General features: G+C 47.2%; 2 protein-coding genes across 2 annotated transcripts; both read right to left on the bottom strand.

Moving 5' to 3' along the window:
• Positions 1-1,724: 1,724 nt before the first annotated feature.
• Positions 1,725-16,785, bottom strand: plcb1 (phospholipase C beta 1). The gene is made up of 32 exons (XM_088384665.1): positions 16,442-16,785; positions 15,295-15,372; positions 14,807-14,875; positions 14,330-14,470; positions 14,196-14,275; positions 13,925-13,978; positions 13,191-13,266; positions 12,954-13,054; positions 12,523-12,686; positions 12,193-12,339; positions 11,950-12,107; positions 11,693-11,775; positions 11,473-11,557; positions 11,228-11,399; positions 10,731-10,786; positions 10,280-10,376; positions 10,086-10,170; positions 9,494-9,618; positions 8,970-9,124; positions 8,725-8,892; positions 7,329-7,428; positions 7,134-7,238; positions 6,859-6,971; positions 6,506-6,656; positions 6,285-6,338; positions 5,961-6,138; positions 5,766-5,892; positions 3,603-3,679; positions 3,426-3,515; positions 3,268-3,325; positions 3,103-3,189; positions 1,725-2,973 (listed from the first exon to the last, which is right to left on the bottom strand). Exons 1-32 carry the CDS (start codon positions 16,538-16,540, stop codon positions 2,821-2,823), a joined length of 3,486 nt encoding a protein of 1,161 aa, XP_088240791.1. The 5' UTR covers positions 16,541-16,785; the 3' UTR covers positions 1,725-2,820.
• Positions 16,786-19,785: 3,000 nt separating this feature from the next.
• crls1 (cardiolipin synthase 1) lies at positions 19,786-22,362 on the bottom strand. The gene is made up of 7 exons (XM_088384668.1): positions 21,824-22,362; positions 21,276-21,413; positions 20,984-21,113; positions 20,808-20,893; positions 20,654-20,722; positions 20,462-20,553; positions 19,786-20,175 (listed from the first exon to the last, which is right to left on the bottom strand). Exons 1-7 carry the CDS (start codon positions 22,226-22,228, stop codon positions 20,082-20,084), a joined length of 1,014 nt encoding a protein of 337 aa, XP_088240794.1. The 5' UTR covers positions 22,229-22,362; the 3' UTR covers positions 19,786-20,081.
• Positions 22,363-22,390: the final 28 nt, after the last annotated feature.

The raw sequence follows: 22,390 nt of genomic DNA, 5'->3' as shown, positions 1-22,390 counted from the left end.
GGGGTGACTCACATCACTCGCAATCGTGGTCGCCTTGCAGGTGAGATAGGAGGTGTAAATGTCCTTCAGGGAGGGGAGTGAAGCACCAATAATCCTTCCAGCTGTGTTCACTATGCGCTGCAGGGCCTTCCTGTTGTAGTCAGTGCAGCTTCCACCCCACACAGCGATACAGCTGGAGAGGACGCTCTCAATGGTGCCATGGTAGAATGTGGTCATGATGGCTGGTGGAGCACTTGCTCGCGTGAGTTTCCGCAGGAAGTACAGGCGGCGCTGAGCTTTCTTCGCCAGTGATGCAGTGTTGGTGGTCCAGGAGAAGTCTCCACTGATGTGCACCCCCAGGAATCTGGTGCTGCTCACTCTCTCCACCACAGCACCATCGATGGCCAGTGGCAAGTGTTGGGTGTGACCCTTCCGGAAGTCAACAACAATCTCCTTGGTCAGCAGGAGGTTGTTGTCCCTGCACCAAGTGGTCAGAAGGTCGACCTCCAACTTGTATTGAGTCTCGTCGCCCCCGGTGATGAGACCCACCAGAGTCGTGTCGTCGGCATATTTCAGCACGCGGTTGTTACTGTAAGTTGCAGTGCAGTCATGCGTCAGCAGGGTGAAGAGCAGCGGACTGAGCACGCAGCCTTGGGGGGCCCCCGTGCTCAGCGTGATGCGTACCAACACGTACTACTTGAGGCCTCTGACAGAGGAAGTCCAGTAGCCAGTTGCAGAGGTAGGTACTGAGTCCCAGTTTGTCGAGTTTGCAGATGAGTCGTTGTGGTACAATCGTGTTGAAAGCAGAACTGAATTCCCCAAACAGCAATCTCACGTACGAGTCTCTTTTTTCCAGGTGGGTGAGGGCTGAGTGGAGGGCAGAGCAGATTGCATCCTCAGAGGACCGTTTGGCTCGGTATGCAAACTGGAAGGGGTCAAGGGTGGGGGGGAGAATGGATCTGATGTGTGTCATGACAAGCCACTCAAAGCACTTCATAATGATGGGTGTCACGGGGTGGTAGTCATTGAAGCAGGATGGGGCAGTTTTCCTCGGCACAAGTATGATGGTGGCAGCCTTGAAACATGATGGGACGATGGCTTGCTGCAGGGAAGTGTTAAATATGTCTCTGAAGACACTCTTAAGCTCCTCAGCGCAGTCCTTCAGCGCTCGACCTGGGATGTTGTCTGGGCTTGCTGCCTTACGGGTGTTGATAGCAGCAAGTGTCCTCCTCACGCTATCGGCAGAGGGGCACAGGGGCTGCTCGTGTGGAGGGGGAGCGGTGTGTGTGTGTCAGTCACCCTCAGCCTGTGTTGGACCTGCGCAGGTGAACAAGCATTGGCTTTATTCAATTAGCATTTTGTGCGCATCACTTTGCTTTCTTCAAAGTGCAGTTGAATTGTCATACTTCACAGCTAACAATTATAAAGACTAAACTATTTTGAGTTCTGTGTAAAGAATTGTCTATTTTTTTATGTGTTGCCCACAGGTAAACATAAACAAAATCTTGCTCACGTGTTTTTGAATCATTTGGAGGTCTTTAAACAATTTCGAACTACACCTCAATCATAAGATTTTAGTTTGTCAACTTCACCTGGCACAGCTATAATGCTTTTATGACTGCAAAAGTGCACTTATGGATTTGTCAGTCAGGAGTGGGGAAGAAAGTGCAAGATTCAAGTGTGTGTGCAACATTTGGACTAAGGAATGCCCTCTATCCTTCTGCAGCCACAATGAGGCCCAAGGATGTGCGCTGAGCGCTTTTCGTCAAAACCTTTTAATGTTGAATCATGATGCAATCAAACCAAAAATGCAAAGCATGCGCAGTTGAATCGCCCGCTCACTTCAAGCCTTTTGAGCAGAAACACAATAGATATCAATTAAATAAGGATTGATCAACATTTGGACTTGGGGACTAGGGAAAAGGAAATGGTACCAGTTCATCAGACACGCGCTTTTTGATTGAGAGCTGTTATTTGAAAGTATCATCAAAACAAATACCTCACACAGAGAGGCGGCAACAAAGTCTACAAGGATGCTGCTGCTGCACAAGCAGGGTATTTTGAAAAGTGTTGTGTGTGTGAAAGAAATGAAATGGCTTGTTTGTATGCGACAACATTTCAATGAGGTTTACAGTATCAAAGTCATCATTAGAAAGTTGCCATCTTGTATCGCTTAAATAAATGCATCAAACTTCATGCAGGGTGGCAGAGAGAGAAAAAAAATCACATTCCTTTCAAGATGCGCCCATGGCCTAAAAAAGGAAAGCTCTAAAGTTGCTCTACTCTCTGGGATTTGATTTGCTTAAATAAATAAATAAATAAATAAATAAATAAATAAATAAATAAATAAATAAATAAACAAACAAACAAACAAACAAACAAACAAACAAACAAACAAACAAACAAATAAATAAATAAATAAATAAATAAATAAATAAATAAATTTCAAACTTACTTCAACCCATTCACAGTCCAGGGTAGAGGATTTAGTTTGGGTGTTAGCAAAACAAGAAAAAAGACAAAGGAAAAAAAAAAAAAACAAGTACAGCAAGTCAGACATGGTACAGTCGGTCTGCTGGTCGCCAGCTTGATTGTACAATAGACTGAGAAGCTAGAAAGCTGGTTGCTAGGCAACTCAAAAAGTTCGGTAGGTAGGTGGGTGGGCCAGGGGAGAAGCCGGCAGGCTGTTTGCGAGCTCGGTTAGTTGGTAGGTTGGAAGATGATTGAAATATGCCTCAACGTTGAGGCACATCAAAGAGCCAAACGCATGGTCCAAGTCGTCATTGCACAAAAAGTTAGTCTGCCTACGGCTGCTGTCTTGCTTTGGAATTTCCTGCCCAGTCAGTCGTCCTCGGAGAGAGTCTCGTTGGGGGTGGACGGTCGGGACTTGCTGTGCCCTCTGACCTCCGGCCTCCTGTCCTGCAGGAAATCTCGAATCTCGCCAGGCAAACGCTCAAACTTCTCCCGGAACTCGGCCTCGATGGCGCCCTGCAGCTGAATGGCATACGCTCAAAAGATTCATAAAGTTGTTTAGGTCAAAGTTCAATCCTCAGCTTCATGAAATATGGCCTAGAGAAGCCGATTGCCAATTTTATTATTAGTAATATCTTATTTGTTCCAAACCTTGGGTTTCTGCTGCTGTATCTCCTGCAGCAGATGATTGTGTTGCTCCACCAGCTGCTCGAGGCGCTTGGCCTGGGTCTCCTCCAGCTATAAGCACACACAAGCGGACCACTTCCTATTACACAGAGGAAAAAGATGCGCGACTTGACTTGTGTCCGTGCTCACCCGTTTGATGTTCTGCACCACTTCATTGACGTACAGCTTGTTGATCTCCATCTTCTCTCTAGAACACACACGCAGGCGCAGAGAAGAGACAAAAGCTTTCCAAACAACTCAATCCGATGACGGCAGAGCTTGATTTTTGCAATCAGAAGAAATCCTACTCTTCTGCTAGATGTTTCTCTTTGGTCTTGGCCAAGTTGATTTTCTCCGTTCTTCTTCGGTCCATCTGCCTCTTCAGATCCTTCTTCTCCCTGAGTTGGTGGCGAAAAAAACACCAGTAAACTGAGACGATGGCACAAGATCCAGGGCAAGAACCTATTTGGAGCTCTTACACTTACTTGTTGCAGATGTCTTTGAGTTTCTTCATCTGCGCGCTGTGATGCTCTTCAGCCAGGCTGCAGAGTCGCTCGTTCAGCTGCGAGGCCGATAAAAGTTTATAATCTGACGTTCAGAATAAAAAGGAACGCAAGACTAGCGACGGGGCCGACGTGACATTTGTAAACATCGCTCATTTTACGCTGTCATCAATATGTGAATGGCGCTAATACCCCTCAAAACAGTCCAGATTGATCTGTCAAGAGTACCACAGCCAAAAACAAATAAGATTCCTCTCTTCTAATTTAGCGGCTGCTAATGTCAAATATCAGAGTAGGTTTCTTTGTGAGAGCAGAAGAAAATAAACGGGGAAAAATTAAATCAGTCAAAAAATACATATACCGTATTTGCCGGTGTACAGGTCGACTCGGTGTATAAGTCGACCCCCTAAAATTCGACGGAAATTTACGATTTTATGATATATCCTTTGTATAAGTCGAGCTCAATTGTTGCATTATATTAAACTTCAAAATTCAATATGCGAAATTTATTGACGAAATGTGTTCAAATTCCGGGAGGCCGTGCGCATGCGGCTGTTTATAAGCACCGCGGAGGAGATCGCGGCCGGCGAGCTCGCGCACGCCGCCCGGCACCAACGGGAGGCCGGAAAAAGCTCCAAGCCGAGCGGATCGGGACTTTATAAGCACCGCGGAGGAGATCGCGGCGCCTCATTGGACTTCCAGCGGCCGGCGAGCTCGCGCACCCGCCCGGCACATCCGGGAGGCCGTGCGCACGAGCCAAGTGGCCGAAAATAGCCCCCGCCGAGCGGATCGGCTGTTTATAAGCACCGCGGAGGTGGTCGCGGCGCCTCATTGGACTTCCAGCGGCCGGCGAGCTCGCGCACCCGCCCGGCACATCCGGGAGGCCGTGCGCACGAGCCAAGTGGCCGAAAATAGCCCCCGCCGAGCGGATCGGCTGTTTATAAGCACCGCGGAGGTGGTCGCGGCGCCTCATTGGACTTCCAGCGGCCGGCGAGCTCGGGCACCCGCCCGGCACATCCGGGAGGCCGTGCGCACGAGCCAAGTGGCCGAAAATAGCCCCCGCCGAGCGGATCGGCTGTTTATAAGCACCGCGGAGGTGGTCGCGGCGCCTCATTCGACTTCCAGCGGCCGGCGAGCTCGCGCACCCGCCCGGCACATCCGGGAGGCCGTGCGCATGAGCCAAGTGGCCGAAAATAGCCCCCGCCGAGCGGATCGGCTGTTTATAAGCACCGCGGAGGTGGTCGCGGCGCCTCATTGGACTTCCAGCGGCCGGCGAGCTCGCGCACCCGCCCGGCACATCCGGGAGGCCGTGCGCACGAGCCAAGTGGCCGAAAATAGCCCCCGCTGAGCGGATCGGCTGTTTATAAGCACCGCGGAGGTGGTCGCGGCGCCTAATTCGACTTCCAGCGGCCGGCGAGCTCGCGCACCCGCCCGGCACATCCGGGAGGCCGTGCGCACGAGCCAAGTGGCCGAAAATAGCCCCCGCCGAGCGGATCGGCTGTTTATAAGGACCGCGGAGGTGGTCGCGGCGCCTCATTCGACTTCCAGCGGGCCGCGCACTCGCGCACGCCGCCCGGTTCAAATTTTCTAAGTGCAACGCACAATGAGATGCATGAGAAACGGCCTTGGTTACCATCACATTTGAAGCGATGAATACGAAGTTAAATTTTATGACTCGGTGTATAAGTCGAGGTCGATTTTTTTCGGTCGATTTTGGATCGAAAAAGGTCGACCAATACACCGGCAAATACGGTAAATATTTTAAAATATAAATATAAAATATTATAAATAAGTAATAAAAAAAGAAAATAAAAAAAGCCATGTGCTTGTAAAGCCAAGTTACAAAAGTGAAATGCACACATCAAGGGCCAAAGCTAAAAACAAAGTAAGTTTTTAAAGGTAAAATGAATATTCCAAGCCAGTTTGTGAAAGTGAAATAAAGCAAAAATCTATGGTAAAAAAAGAACCACAAACATGGCGATTCTATAAAAGTTTTTTAAATGGTAATTTTTTAAAAGTAAAAAAGTCATGACAAACGTAGAAAAAACAGGCTTTTCATAAAAGTGATTTGACAATTTCAAGTAGAATAGGACCCAATCAAGCGTCCGCTTCTTGGTGTAGGTCAAAGGGTGGACGTGGACTCACCGTCTTGATGTGCTCCCTCTGCAGATACTTTTGGCTGTAGTACTGCTCCCGGCGGAGCGTCGCAAGCTGCTCGCACTGCTCGTCTCGCAGCGCGTGGAGACGCTCGTCAGGCTCCTCGGACGAGCTCCTGAGTGAGCAGGTGGGTCGGTGGGGGCTCCTTTAGTCGCGTGCGAGTGTAGCCAGTGTGTTTCCCACCTGCTCTTGCTGCACTGTCTGGCCGTCTTCTTGTACTTATTGTTGATGTCTCGCAGGAGCTCGGAGGTCTTCTTCTGGTGTCTCCTCACCAGTTCCTTCACCTCTTTGAACTGACGCCGCTGCTCCTTCTGGTACAATTTGGACTGCTGCAGGGTGGCCAACGTGCACACGGGCATGTCTGCCGACAACACAATTGAATCATTCCACCAGTGGTGAGCAAAGTACGGACATTTGGTGGGTGAGTGTTGTTTTGTGGGCAGAGTATGTTTTTTGGTTGGTGAGCTGAACCTTGTGAAGCCAACGTTATTGGATGGACAGACTGACCTATCAAAACACTTAACACCAAATCTTCACTCTTTGCTGCTGGTTTGGCTGCATCTGAAGGTAAACACGCGACAAGAAACCTGTAAGGGACATTTCATCATCAAATAATGACATCATGAAACATGCTATTAGGCTGATTTTGGTTTGAAGCTCAGTCCGGGTCAAGGGCTCAGAACAAAAGTCTTCAGACCTCTGTGCGAAGTCTATGGCAGTGCCACTACCTGACGTAGCTGCTTGCTGATTGGCTGCAGAGGGTTTGGGTGCCGCGACGACGGGAGTGTGGCCCGTGGGTCCAGGGGCTGGGCTCAGTCCGTTCTCCACCAACGCCGACTTGGGATCGTTTTTACGCTCGGCGCAGCCTTCTGCTTCGTCCTGAAAAGTTCAAATGAATATATACTATAATTGATCATTAATTTTTTTTTCCCAATTGACTGAACCTTGTGTTACAATTTGACTTTTTCCCATTTGATATAGAAACTGTTCAGAGATCAAACAGGCTTTGAAAAACTGTTTTCTAGCAGTTATTTTTCTTTTCTTGTCATCCTAGCAAGAAATAAATTTCTTTCTTTCTGACCTCGGTCTGCACGTCGTCCTCCGCGTCCTCCAGCGTGAGAGCGGCCAGCTGCTTGGAACGCTGCTCCAGCAGGTTGACGTATCGAATCGGGTTGGATAGCGCCTCGATCACGTCTGGAAGGCAAATGGAACACCAAGCCGGTCGTGCGTGCGTAGCCAGTTTTGATCGATTTATTGTGCTTTTTATGGTTTGTATTCACAGTGCCAAGTCATACGTACATAAAAACAAACAAACAAACAAACAAACAAACAACTACTCTTTGGCCTCGTGCGTACCTGCAAAGGTGTCTGGGACGTAGTCTTTGACTTCCATGTAGACAAACACGGCGGGCAGAATAAGTGACTGGTTCTTCTCGTTCCTCAGGCCGATATAACGATACCCTTGAAAGAACACACGGACGCACTCAGAGCAGGAGTATCGTCTTGAGATCTCAACGTGACCGGAGTTGAGAGCCAAAGAACAGCACGTACCGGGTCGTACGGCAGACACTGGAATTATGCGATGGCCGATGAACTTCCCTCCTTCCTCAAAGGCGGCAATTCTCAGTGAAGCCAGTGTAGGAAGAATCACCTGGCAGAGAACCAGGACAACATAAGCGCCCCGTTCGACCATTCTGACCAAGTGATGTTAAGAGCAATTGTCGGTGTCCCCTCCCAAAAATCTAAAGAAGCTGTGGCAGAAAAGGAAGTCTGCCATTTTCTATAAAATTCAGCCCTTGAAGCATACCGTATTTGCCGGTGTACAGGTCGACTCGGTGTATAAGTCGACCCCCTAAAATTCGACGGAAATTTACGATTTTATGATATATCCTTTGTATAAGTCGAGCTCAATTGTTGCATTATATTAAACTTCAAAATTCAATATGCGAAATTTATTGACGAAATGTGTTCAAATTCCGGGAGGCCGTGCGCATGCGGCTGTTTATAAGCACCGCGGAGGAGATCGCGGCCGGCGAGCTCGCGCACGCCACCCGGCACCAACGGGAGGCCGGAAATAGCTCCAAGCCGAGCGGATCGGCACTTTATAAGCACCGCGGAGGAGATCGCGGCGCCTCATTGGACTTCCAGCGGCCGGCGAGCTCGCGCACCCGCCCGGCACATCCGGGAGGCCGTGCGCACGAGCCAAGTGGCCGAAAATAGCCCCCGCCGAGCGGATCGGCTGTTTATAAGCACCGCGGAGGTGGTGGCGGCGCCTCATTCGACTTCCAGCGGCCGGCGAGCTCGCGCACCCGCCCGGCACATCCGGGAGGCCGTGCGCACGAGCCAAGTGGCCGAAAATAGCCCCCGCCGAGCGGATCGGCTGTTTATAAGCACCGCGGAGGTGGTGGCGGCGCCTCATTCGACTTCCAGTGGCCGGCGAGCTCGCGCGCCCGCCCGGCACATCCGGGAGGCCGTGCGCACGAGCCAAGTGGCCGAAAATAGCCCCCGCCGAGCGGATCGGCTGTTTATAAGCACCGCGGAGGTGGTCGCGGCGTCTCATTCGACTTCCAGCGGCCGGCGAGCTCGCGCACCCGCCCGGCACATCCGGGAGGCCGTGAGCACGAGCCAAGTGGCCGAAAATAGCCCCCGCCGAGCGGATCGGCTGTTTATAAGCACCGCGGAGGTGGTGGCGGCGCCTCATTCGACTTCCAGCGGGCCGCGCACTCGCGCACGCCGCCCGGTTCAAATTTTCTAAGTGCAACGCACAATGAGATGCATGAGAAACGGCCTTGGTTACCATCACATTTGAAGCGATGAATACGAAGTTAAATTTTATGACTCGGTGTATAAGTCGAGGTCGATTTTTTTCGGTCGATTTTGGATCGAAAAAGGTCGACCAATACACCGGCAAATACGGTACTTGAGACAGCTACAATCAGTTCCCCACCTTCTTGAAGACGACAGGTTCCTCATCCCACACCGGGTTGATGGCATTGTTGTTCTGAGAGGTTTTAGTTTTCAGAGCTTTTCTCCTGGTGTCAGCAGGAAGCCCAAACATCTCCACTTCCACATAGACGCCCACCCTGCGCTCGGTGAGGAACTGGCCCGAGATCACCTAAAAAGCCCGGCGTGAAAACGAGCTGACACGAGCCTCCTTCTCAAATGAGGTGAAGCGGCTTCCTACTGGCGGACCTTCACGGAAAGCGTATTGGCTACGATACCGTCCACCGTGTTCTCGGTGAAAGGGTCAAAGTGTTTGTCCGGACGCCGCATGAACTCGGGCTTCAGTCTGTAGCCGCTGCGACCGTTGTACTCAAACATGAAGAGGTTCAACTGCATGGACAGATCTGTGACAAAGAATTCACACATAACCTCAAATTGCTTCTGTTTTTTGGGGGACGTACGTCTATCACGAGTAGACCCACAAAAAGTCTTAAGAAGCCATGCCTAAAAATACACATGAGGTCTGCCATTTTGATCATTTCCAAGTGTCCTTTGACACAAATCGCTCCTAAATATGTTTGGAAATTCTGCCCCTTAAACCAGTTTGAATTAGCAACGTGAAACATCATGAGTAGAACCACAAAAACGTCTCAAAAAGCCGTGGCCAAAAAAAGCAGCCACCTTAGGGTCAATTTGGGGTCCTTCCAATGGGAACCATATGATAAAGCAGGAAAAGAGCAAAGAAAAAAATCTGGGAACCGTGCACTCCTCACCTATGGTTTGATAATTGAGAGCCACCAGTTGACAGCCGGCGTTCCAGAAAAGCTGCGGCATGAAGTTGGACGAATCCACTCGGGTTCCTTTGGGATAAATCCGACTTAACTGCGATTTATTGTATCTGGTTGGTGCCTGGTTAAGAAGTATGACATTTTAAAATTTATTTTTGCTAAGCTTGAACAACAACAAAGAAATACACCCAATGGCCACCTCACTTGGTACACACTCTAATGAGATCCAAAGATGAAAATTATGTTTGTTTTTTCCCTGCCAGGAGGGAATCATTTAACAATAGGATCATTCGTGCGTTTGTGCAGCAAAATATCGAGAGCTGTTCCTAACAAAAAAATAAGAGGTAGCTCAGTGCCAATCAAAATGCAGCAGATTTTCATTTTCAATGCGGCTCTGGTATTGCATCTGATTAGACCGTGCAGGTCTACCTAATATTCTGTCCCCGGGCTCAGTGTACTCCGCTTACATATTCACATGAGCGATCAAAGGCATTCCAGCGGCAAAGGCATCATATCTAAGGAGAAAGAAGCAGTCAGGATGTGAGCAGTCGCCCGTGGCAACAGTTGCTAAGGATACTCCACAAACTCCACTGGTGACTTGGTGAGGTGCTCCAGAGCTTTGGTCTCCACAAATGACGACATGTGGTAACAGCGGGCTGCCTCTACACGCACGCGCACACACAGGATAACAGGACACACACTTGAGCACGTTTCCTGCTCAGTGGAGATGGCGAGGTGAACATCCGCTTGTCATTCAGTGCTCTGGCTTACTCTTAGAGGCCTCAAAGGAGTTGAACTTGGTGGGTTGCACGTAGTTGACCAGTGTGGACATCTCCTCTGTGGCCACGGCCTCGCGCTCTGCCGAGCCCTGACCAGAAAAAAATAATAAATGTTTTTCCAGCCGTGGCTTGCTCAGTGTTTCCACCCTTTTAGCAATTAATCAAACTGATTCATCATTTAGACATTAATTTCAAATTTTCCACATTCTTGGAATGTAATGATTAAAAATACAAAAATAACAGATGTCTTGATTATTCAATAGAATCTTTAGTTTCAGCGCTCTCACGTATGGGAAAGGAGAGCCAAAGTTGTTTTTAGCTATTTTAAAAACGTGAATTTTCTATTTGGCGTGCTGGTCGGGACAAATGATTGCAATTGATTTTAGTGGGCAAAATTATTTGAGCTCATTCACGGTAAAATGTAACGTGACGCCACTACTGACCTTTTTACCGTCATCGTCGTCGTCATCATCCTCTTCCTCACTTTCAGCTTCTATCTCTGCAGGAGAGGGGGCGGGGGGGGGGGGGGGGGGGTTACTTTCACTCACACAGCATCATTTTTATTTTCATTCAATCATATGTCCAGTAAAAGTCTTTAGATGTTTGCAGATGTAGTGAGGTCTCACATAAAAAGCGGTTGATTGTCCCTGATGCCAGCACAAAACATTTTGTTGTTTTGCCTGTCACTAAACAACGCTGGCGTGGATCGATGGACAGTTAGTTCCTTTATAGCAAATAAAGAATTTATGGGCCCCAAAAAGCAGCACATTGTGGAAATTTATTTACTTATTGGAAAAACTAAAATTCCAAATAACAGAAAATATGATTTTACATATTTTAAATTTTCTTTTGTGTGGTTAAATAAATAATGAAAAAAAAAAAGAGCTGAAATTACTTATAATTTACTTTGCGCAAGGCCCTCCTCATGTTGTCGTTATACCTGTGTTGTTGTTGCTAGGCGACACAGGCTCCGTGTCCTGATTGGTCGGCTGCTCCGTCAACCTCTTGACGTCACTGCCGCCACCAGAGGAGGCTTTGTGCGATTTCTTGTTCTTGATAAGAATTTTTCCCATCAGTTCCCGAGGACTCGGCAGCGGCATGCCCGGCTCCAGCTGTCATAAAATCAGGATGAAGCATTGTCACAAATCTTTTCTATTTTTCTTTGCGTGTACTAAGAGTGCTTACCGGGTATTTCTCCAGCGGGTCGATCAGTAATGCCTCTCCAAAGATTGATCGACAATATTCCGCCATTTTAGCCTGCTGCTTCAAACTAATAGAAAGATATTTTAGCCTATTAGGAGGCAGCATTCAAGTCGGACAAATTGGGTAAAAATGAAAAGTTGGTGATCTATTGCAAATAATCTTTTCTAAAGCAGTTAAATCATTTTTTATGAAAATAACTCACGAGTCGACGTGATTCTCGAAAGACAAGATGACCGGGAAAGGTGATGTCTTGAAGGCACACTCTGCAATGGCCTCAATGACTTCCTGGTTAAAAAAACAAACAAAAAAAACAAAAAAACACAAACTAAATCAAAATTATTAATAGACAATGGCAAAATAAGTAAGTAAAAATCAATATAATAAGCACAACCAAGAAGTAAGATAGAAGCATGTAAGTAACCAAGAAGCATGGTTTCCCAAGTGTGTGTTTGTGTCGACCTTGAAGGAGATCTCCGAGGTCATGGTGAAGCCGTGCGTGATGACGGGCTCCTCTTCGGCCGTGCGACCTTTCCACACGTCCAGTTCCACGCAGCGACATCCGGCCAGCAGCACCTGTCGGTACATCTCCACCGACGAGCTTCCTGCCAGCTGGCCCGCTGGGGAAAAACAACAAGAATAAAAGTTTTGTTGTGGGTTGTTGATCACTTTTCAGCTTGAGTGCGTGCGTGCGGGCGGGCGGACCTGTCAGGTACGTATTATGCGAGGAGTTGACAAAATAGTGCGACAGCGGGAAGCTCATGTCTTCAGACTGGTCCAGTTTTTCCGGAGGGATGACGCCGTTCTCGTCACTTGACAGATAACTGCAGAAGGCCTGCAGCGAGATCAAGCCTGGCCAACACACACACAGACGCACACACACGCATGAATAAACCGTCGGTCCGTCTTTCGAATTTGCATTCGGCCATCCATCCATGCCTAAATATTGATCTATCATTCCGTCAAGCATCTATTTCTCTCATTAATGTATTTTTTTTCTTCTATATCTTGCTGATGCGTGTGCTTTAATGTCACCCTGCTCCAGCAGTGTCTTGTCGCTTTGGTGCCTTTCGAGGAGTGTCTGGGTTTGAACGGGCCTGAGAGGCGGGTAGAGGATCTCGTTGAGTCTGGGGTCCCGCTGCTTGAAGTTGATGAAATCCGTCATCCGATCCAACGACACGGTTTTGTCTTTGCCTCCCCTACGGGGAACGCAACTTTGTCATATCCACAAACTGCTTTCAATTCTTTTTCTTGGGCATCATGACACATTTGGTGCGAGGCAGAACTTCTTTTTTTAGTGGCCTGTGGTGCGCAAACGTATTTTCAGACATGAAAATGTGGGCAAAGCGCAGTGAACACGTTCCTGCTGCACTTGCACATCAAAGTGAGTCTTGTGTGTGTTCTGACAAGTAGGACAAGCACAACTTCATCACGCTGCTCGCTCAAAGAAGTCGCGGCGCACTCACTGCATTTGGAAGATGTTGGCCAGCTCTGGACGAGGACAAAGATGCTCCAGGAAGCTCTTGTATACCTCCAGAGAGAAGTCCTCCAGTTTGATGGCGTCACCCTGTTGAGTGCACGCAAGAACAGCCACATTATTTTTCACATTATCATGTAATTGAATTGATTAAAAGTAGCTTGGCAAATCTACAAAATGTCTGGGACACTGAGCAATTCACAAACAGAAAAACTATTTGACAGACCCGCCCGTAAGGAAGTCGGCAGTTCTCTAGCGCGTTCTCTACTCGCTTTCTGTCTGATGAAAACAAGCGAACGATACTGAAAGAGAGAGGAGGAAGGGGATAAATCACATCACTATCTCCTCACATCACAAAATCACTTCAAATTCTGTAACGGTCCCAATTTGTCCTTGAGTGGACTGCAGACGAGTTCTGGTCTGGAGGGATGCCACAGATTACTTGGCTGGGGTCCTTTTACAAAGAAGCGTCCCGCATTTAAAAAAGAAACGCTTTGTTTGAGATTGGAGTTCTGCTTCTCATCACAATTACTCAGACTGAAAAAGGACAAAAAATGCATTAAGTGACTTCATTTGAATCATGTTGCACGAATTACCTTTCCCCCAGTTTATTTTCAAAATTTAATTCCGGGGGCAAACTTCACTTCAAACTATAACTTCTCGTTGTTTGACCCGCAATTTTACATCGCTCTAATTCCCGGTTGGTGGAAAGGGCGACGGTGTCCCCATCCGGCTTTGCGAACCCTCCGTGTTCTTCCTTCATCTTGGTCTCACATGTGGTGCCGCCGGCCCATTAGCGGGTCAGCGCTGAATTAGGCACTTTGCTGGATCCTGTCCCTGTTTTTGCTTTCCCAAGTGCACATGGAATTGAGTTTATTTTGGGAAGCAGGCGATGGGAAAGAGTAAAGTTATGAAGTCTCAGCAGATTGGCCGCAAACAGGGCAGACAGGCTTCACTCACTTCTTGACGGGAATTCTGCCCTCTGAGTTAGGCTGCACAGTCAACTTCACGTACCTGCAGGAACAAAGTCAGATGGATTGGATTTTTTTTCAGCAATTCGACTGACTCTATTTGAAGAGTTAAAAATATACCAAAAAGAGAAAAAGATAGAAAAAAGTAAAGAAAAAAATCTTTGTAAATCGGTTCATCAAAAATCAGGAAAATCTGGGCTTCCTCCCATCAATAAGACAAAAAGCACCAGACTGTGTTTTGTGTGTGTATCTTGACTCACGCTTTGAGGAGGCTGTGGTCTCTGTTGAGGTTGTGGCTCAGCAGGTTGGAAGACAAACAAAAGAGCTCCTCACACCACACCTACAAAGAGAATCATCACCATCATCTTCCTCCACCTCCTCCTGGTCGTGGTACCTTGGCCTCATCCTCCTGAGAGGCGATGAAGATGATCTGGTTGACGTTGACAATGTCAGAGGCCGTCACCACAGTGACCATGCGGTTCTCCAGCCGGCCCACCAGGTTGCCCACGTCCAGCAGCTCCCGCAGCTTGGCCTCCTATTGGCCAAAAAGGCACAATCATTTTGGAAAATGGCTGCAACAGAACAAACTATGTACAAAACAAAGTCCTGTCAATACTTGAAATGTATCTGGAAAGCTGTCAGAGGACTTCACGTTTAGAATTTTGAGCCAAAAAACAAACAGAATCCATTTTGGAACATGGCTGTGCACTGTTGCACTCATACTGTCGTGCTTTCGGACTACACAATGAGCACTTGGGGAATGAAATGATTTCCAAGGTGCTAAATTTTCCTTGCATAAAGAGTCAGTGAGATGGCGACTCAAAGAAGGTGAGCAAGACTGAGGTGAAGGAAGTGAAGAGGCTGGCCTTACCTTGGCAGTTTTGGTGCTCCTGCCCGTCCGGACATCTTTCACATGGGTCAAGTCTAACAACTCGCTCTCCTGGAAAACGTAAACCCACAAGCGTGTGCGCACACACACACACGCACACACACATGCACACACACACACGCACAGACACATGCGCGCGCGCACATGAACACACTTGATCCTGCTTCCTGCAGAGGCGCCAAATTATGTGCATGTTGACAATCAATGATAACGGCCACATACTGTGCATCTTTAGGCTGTTTGCTTCCTATTTATGTAAAGCATGTGGATAATGTAATGCTATTTTCATCTCCAGATCATGATTAAACAGAATTCAAATAATAAGCTTCAATTATACATGTACAATAGGAAGACGTCTTGCTGACAAGAATCTAACCAATTGTGGTCTCCCAAGTGAATGTTGGTGGATAAGTAAAACTGAATACACCCGATAGTATCCATGCAGTCGTGTGTTACGTGCACTCGTGCACCTTGTTCTGGTCGGTCCAGTACAGATAAAGTCCATGAGGGTCGACAAACAGCGTCACAGGAGTTACAGTGGAAAGATCCTGCGGAGGAACATGTGAAAAGTCAGAAGAAAACACTTGTAACCAACTTGACGGCCTCGTTCCTCTTCTTCAGACAACCTGCCTTGAAGTCACCATTTTAAATCCAATTCTAATTTGAACCATGTGCGAGTGGTTGTACTTTTGATTTATGCCGAGCGCCTTTACAAGCCGACGACCAAAAAGTAGAACTCGAAGCGCTGAGGATGGCCAACTCGATCCCTGTCAAGTGTCGCCATGGCAACCAACTCTTAAAACAGCCAGCAGTTAAAAAAAAGAAAACACACTTATGTGCACATTCTCTCTCTCGCTCTCTCTAACACACACGCACACACACACATGCACACACGCACGTACACACAAACACACACACGCACACGCACACACACACACACACACACACACACCTCATTCCTATCACATTTTGCATCAGTTCTGTTTAGGTCGGGGTAGCCATGACAGTTACCATAGCAACCACACCACTACACGTTTCCATTGTGAGGGCACTTGAACATACCAATACAGACTCACACTCATGTTGCTGACATGCAAGCAAACATGTGATGCATAAAATAAATTTTAGCTTAAAAGAAAAGAAAATTTGTTTAAAATCGCGCTGGATTTTCTTTTTATTTAAAAATGAAAGTGATTAAGAAATGATAATTTGCTATTTTCATTAACATAATAAAATTATTTTTTACTTCATAAAAAATGCACAACATAAAAAAATTAATTCAAACTTCATTTTCACAAGTTACTTTTAGAAGATACGTAAAATGAATAGGAAAAAATACTGTTTCAGAGAAGAGTAGTGAGCTAAGCTAAAACTGCGGTGTTTTGTCAATGAATGTAACAAATATGCAGATTTGTTTTAAAAAAAAAAAAAAATTCTAGTAAAGATTTCATCATGTGTTGTGCCAATTTTGAGTCAATTGAAACAAGGTCCTCCGAATTTAAGTTGACACTTATAGCATGAAATCTGCACCTTGGCTCAAAGAGGACAGCAGGAAACATTTCTTTTAGCTTGAATGTGTTTCATGAATGAATGTTTGCACTTTTGCAGCCCTCTTACCTCGTCCCATTTGATGAAGTTGCTGCCGTTCCTCAGGGTTGGCGACACGGCAGGTGGCTGGAGTTTTAAGGCGTGGACCCCCGGCTGGGCGCTGGCCATGGCTCCTCATGCACGTGTGGAGTGGGGGGTCCAAGCTTGCCAAACTCTCGTCAACAGGCAGAGTCGCTGAGCTGCTGCATCCTTCTCCTCCTCCTTGGCATCGCCTTCTTTTGGTTGTGGTGGTGCTATGCGTGGTCCGCCCCCACCCCTTTGTGCTGCAACAGACAGACTGAAGACTGAAGCAGATGCCTTTATGGGAGACGACAACACACGTGTGTGCGCTCAGCCTCCACAAATTGACTCATCGCCGACATGCGCAAAGCGGCTTCCCACAGATGGGGGAGGGATGAGAGGGAAGAAAGGGATGGAGAGAGGAGGAGGAAAGTAAAAAAGGGACTGAGGGGAAGATGAGTGCTGGAGCGGAGGCGGAATGCAAAAGTGAAGAGGCGGAGGAAAAAAAAAAAAAAGCGGGACACTTTGGTCAAATGAGGCCAGCAGGAGGAAATGGTTGACTTTTTGTTCAACAGGTGCAAATGCATGGACAAGGTGAGTGAGTGCAGGAATAGCTATTTCCTGACCTGTACCTTTTACAGTACATGCACAATTCCCCCACCCCCCCAAAAAAGGAAAAAAATAAGCAAAATAGAAAGTAAGAACAAAATGGAACTGTATATTTTGAAAGACACAACATAATTTCTGGAGAAATTGCTTGTGACACCTGAAAGGCTGAATGAAAATATATATAAAAGCATAAGATGGTTTAAAATGATGTGAAATGACGTGGAATGTCGTGGAATGCATGACAGCATTTTAGAACATACTGTACGTGGAAATATATATATAGTGGTCCTCTGCTTACTCATAGTTTGGAACCCGAAGATTCAGCTGCAAATATTTCAAATAATAAAACATATGAATATGAATGTGTTCAGGCACATTCGTGCAAAGAGATTTTTGTCTGTAAACATTTTTAGTTTTTTTTTTTCCGGGTGTGCTGGAACAGATTCATGGCACTTCAGTCCGTTTTAACAGGGAAGAGCATATTTGAGAGCTTACTCTTGTGAAGTATTAAAGTCAATATGCAATAATTCAAGCACACGTCAATACAGAGAAAACAAAAGGATGCAAATACAAAATTCCGTTGGCAACATATTTCTTTGTTTGCCGGCACGAGTGATTATTACGAGAAGTCAGTGGGCGAGGCCGTGGAGATTTAGGATGGCAAAATGCGACGCGGGCGGCAAGGAGAAGCAGAAAATGACAACGCATCTGCTGAGAAATGAAAACAAGCAAGCCGGCAACCACACGGCGTCCAACAAAAATATGACAACAAGCTGATGGAGCAAGCGGGGAAGCAAACAAGGGAGGGGAGGAGGGACGGTGGTCTTGTTTATGCCCAATAAAACGAAATGTCGTCTGTCTGAAAAGAGACAGGATGATGAATTGTCGTCTGCATAAATGAAGCACTTGAGGCTCCTTCTGTGCAAAGTGGCTTCGAAAGATCTGGATCAATATGGCCATCCGTTAGAAGTGTAACAGCGGCAGCACGGTTGACACACGAGGGCCGACATTTTCCCTTTTTCTCCACTTTTAGGTCATAAACCCCAAACCAACCCATGTTGTACTGCGCCTTACAATAAAATGACATGCGTATACTTCTTAGGAACGAAACCTTTGTCTCGCTTTTTGATAAACTTATGGCACCCCGTCATGTATTTTAACGTTGGTCATAATGGTGGTACTGAGTGTAAAAGGTTTGCCAGCTAACCAATCATCGATTTTGTTTTGAATTCATTTATGCCAAGCGTTCAATTTTTAACATCTGCCCTTTCAAGACACGTCAACAGTCCATGCGATCAGATATCCATCCATTCATCTTCAATACCGCTTGTCCCCACGGGGTCGCGGGCGTGCTGGAGCCTATCCCAGCAGTCATCGGGCAGTAGGTGGGGGAAACCCTGAACTGGTTGCCAGCCAATCGCAGGGAACACAGGGACAAACAACCATCCGCACTCACAACTAGGGACAATTTGGAGTGGTTAATTAGCCTAACAAGCATGTTTTTTGGATGTGGGAGGAAACCGGAGTGCCCGGAGAAAACTCACGCGGGCACGGGGAGACCATGCAAACTCCACACAGGGAGGGCCGGAGGTGGAATTGAAGCCACACTCTCCAAACTGTGAGGCGCGCGTGCTAACCAGTGCGCCACCGAGCCACCCTTGCGATCAGATAGTCATAGGAAAAAAAAAAAACTAGAGCTGTTTTGTAAATGTGCCATGTTACAAGAAAAAAAACATAGACACACAAGGCCCAAGAAACTCCCCTGCCTGCACGCACACACGCGAGCGCGCACACGCACACGCACGCACACGCACAAAGCCCATCTGCACCAGCAAATTTCTGTGCTGGGATCTTACATAAGGCAGAGTAGGCGGTGGAGATCTATTTCAAGCCCATAAAAGACCAACGAGTGTGTGTGTGTGTGTGTGTGTGTGTGTGTGTGTGTGTGTGTGTGTGTATATAGGACCCTTGCAGTAACTGCAAAGAATCTGAAACACTTTGGTTTTAGGAGTAAAAGTGGAGTTTGTTGGGCTCAGAGGTGATGCGTTCAAGGAGCCTTTGAATTGGAAGATGTCAAACAGAAGCAACAAGGGCATCATTGCTACAGGTTCTTTGGAAGTGCACCAGGTAGGTCAAGCATAAGCGCTTCTTTAAGCAGTCCTCAGAGATAAGCTGGAAAGCACTTTGAATCAAGCACCGCCTGTGTGAAAAGTTCAAATTTGGAGTTTGTGGGGGCGTGTGCTACATATTGAGAAGGCCCCAGGGCAAACGCAAGACATTAGTCAGACAAAAATGATTTCAAATACACATATTTTGATAGCAGACCTAAAATGAAATATTTCCCACTTTTTTTTCTTTGCTCCAGTGCGTTTGAGCTTGGCTGAGACTTGAAGGAGATTTGCGCGATGGAAAAGAGGTCAACTGACTCCATGCTAAGTCTTTCTTAAAGCATCCCCGCACATCCATTGCTCTCAACAAATATAACACACAATGTCAAAGGAAAAATTCCCGGTGATGCTGAAACTAAGCCTTCGATCATAAATATTACACATTATCATTAATAAGGAAAAAGGGCAGATTTGAAACAAACTAAGTATTGGGGCTAAATTGAAAATATGAGAGAACAATGGAGCATATTTACATTACACCTAATTGTGTATACTTTTGCGATGGCAACTATTTTTTGTTTAGTTGTGTCATTCGTTGAGCTGTAACCATCAGGTATAAATTGCACTAAAGACACATTGACATTGAACAGATTTTCTCTTTTTACTGATAAAGCAGACATTTATACATGGTGTGACTGTGATGACTGTGTAAAAATATAAGAAACTCTCTCTTCATACATACAATAGGTCCAGTGGATGAGCTGCAGTACCACCATCTGCAGCGAGTCAACGCCATGGCGACGCCTTAGCAGTCGCTTGTTTGTTCTCACTACTCTTGGCCGTCATCCTGCGCTCGCGTGTCTGGCTCGTGCCTCCCCCGACCTCCACCGACTCTTGTTTATCCAAAGCTCGTTTGCGAGTGAATTTCGTCGTCATGGCGACCGAGTGTTTAGCACTCGGACGGTCTTACGGCCGTAGTGCCAGTAACTGTAGCCTGACGCCGCGGTGGTCATGGCGGTGATGAACCTGCAACAGGTGGGACAGATGAAAACATGACCTCGATTCATCTAAACACACAAGGCATCAATTTAAGTTTATCAAACGTTAAGTCAAAGAATTTACAGTAGAGGTTGCTGTGCAATTTTTTTTTTTTTAGAAGAAAATATGCTTGAAAATTTCTCCCAGTGACAATATGACAAATATGACGCTTCGTATGTGACGCTGACCATATGAATTAGGTCTGACTACAGAATGCACGGTCAACATTCCTTTAAAGCGGTGGTGAGACCAGTGGGTGGTGTTGGCATCTTACCACAGGCCCTGCAGCAGGATGCTGTCTGTGTACTGGAAGACCGGAGCCGCCAGGGATGCCGCAACCAGAACCAGCTGGATGGCCGTGTTCACCTGTAAAGGGCCGAGACACAAAAAACAATCTACCTCGTTTTGTAACACGTAAAAATTTACAAATAATAATGTGGCGCAATTTACACAGCGAGTAGCTCACCTTGCTGAAGAATGTAGGCTTGAGCTGAGCTGTGGTGTAGCAGGGATTAAAAAACTTACTGAGAGTCACCTGGAAACGTCAAGAAAACAACATACACACAAGACTTAATTATGTCGCAACGCGCACACACACGCACAGTCGGATAAAGTCTCACCGGTGGCGGCACGGTCTTGTATCTGACCCAGAAGACAGCGGCGATCAAACCAATGTCCCTGAAAACCACCAGAGCCGTCAGTGGTGCTGCAAGAGGGGCAACAGACACGTGATTAGTTGCGTCAACTCAACCCAGATCATTTCCCACAATCTCTCGAGGTAGAGGTGGAATAATACCAGGTATGATGTCTGCATATGTGAGGCAGATGTATAAAATGCTGATAAGGATTTTATCTGCCAGTGGGTCCAAGGCGCTTCCCAGCGCCGACTTTTGTGTGGGCCATGTCCTGGCAATGTAACCGTCCAGCTGAGAGGGACAGACATGCACACAAGCATGCATTTTCAAGACACATGTTGAATAATAATGAGTAATTTACAGTCTGCTGTCAGAATCAAATGGACTTCTGTTTGGCGAGCAGCAGGCTCGTGTTACATCATGACAGTTTTGTTTTCGTGTGGTGCATGTTACCAGGTCAGTGGCGCCAGCAAGGGTGAAGAGTGCCAGGCTGAGGTGGAAGTGTTGTTGAATGATCAAATGACCCAGGAAAGGAGCCAGGACTATCCGACACACACACAGCAGGTTGGGGATGGTCCATGGGTTCTCATACTGTACCGTGACATTGAAACATGATCAATTGACATCATATACTATTTAATAGATCAGTGGTTCTCAAGCTTGGGCCTGTAAAAGCTTGCAATAAACATAGTATTTTTTAAGCGATGGCATACCTCCATTTGTGCCGCTTTTCACCCCCGTACGAATGGAAAAATATGTATTTTGTAGTAAAGGTGTCTTTTCTCAATAAGACATGGTAGTCCAAGTTGTATTCCTCGTTATTTATTGACATTAGCGTCAACATTTGTAAACACAACATCACTACTTTCTTTCTTTGAAAACATACAACTTATTTGGGAGTATGCATGATGGTTGTTGTGTTTTCACTATGGTAGATTCTGAGAAAATGAAGCCCGAAAGTTTAAGAAGTCTGTTTAACACAATTCCACATTTTTACTTACCAGTTCTTTAAACTTAAAGAGCCCCTGTCCGGGCACCGGGGCGGCCTTCCCCTTCGTGTCGCCTTGCTGATTGTTCTTCCCACTAAGCCCTCGGCCTCCGGTTGACAGGAGAGCCCAGGAGTTAACCGCCGAGCAGCGGTGACCTCCGCGTAGCACGAGCAGAGTCTCACACGTTCTCCTCCACGTTGACGGAAGCGGGCCGAGGCGACAAGGAGCGCGGCAGTCAGACCCTCTGAGGCCAAAGCTCCAGGAGCCTCCCCCCGCCGCCCTGACAGGTGTTGCGCGCTGGAGACGCCATGTCGTCAGCTCCAGTCCACACGCAGCCCCGCGCCGTGCCAACAGCAAAGACTCGACGGCCTTGCGGCACAAAGGCGCCGGAGTACTCCGAAAACACAAAATCATCATCTTCACCTGCGCTGAGTCGGTGAGCGATGCGTCCGCCCAGCCATGGCCAAATTGTCCAGCTTATAGCCTACCGAGGACTGACTGGGGCAAGTGGGCTGCCATGTTGCCGTAAAGTGATGCGGCGGGGAGGCAGGCAATGTCGTAAAACTGTTGAGGGTGCGG

The sequence above is a fragment of the Syngnathus floridae genome, chromosome 9, assembly GCF_059516105.1.
Source record: "Syngnathus floridae isolate MCC-2025c chromosome 9, RoL_Sflo_1.0, whole genome shotgun sequence".
NCBI classification, from domain to species: domain Eukaryota; kingdom Metazoa; phylum Chordata; class Actinopteri; order Syngnathiformes; family Syngnathidae; genus Syngnathus; species Syngnathus floridae.
Note: the sequence above shows the minus strand (reverse complement) of the source record. Positions and strands in the feature narration are given on the sequence as shown.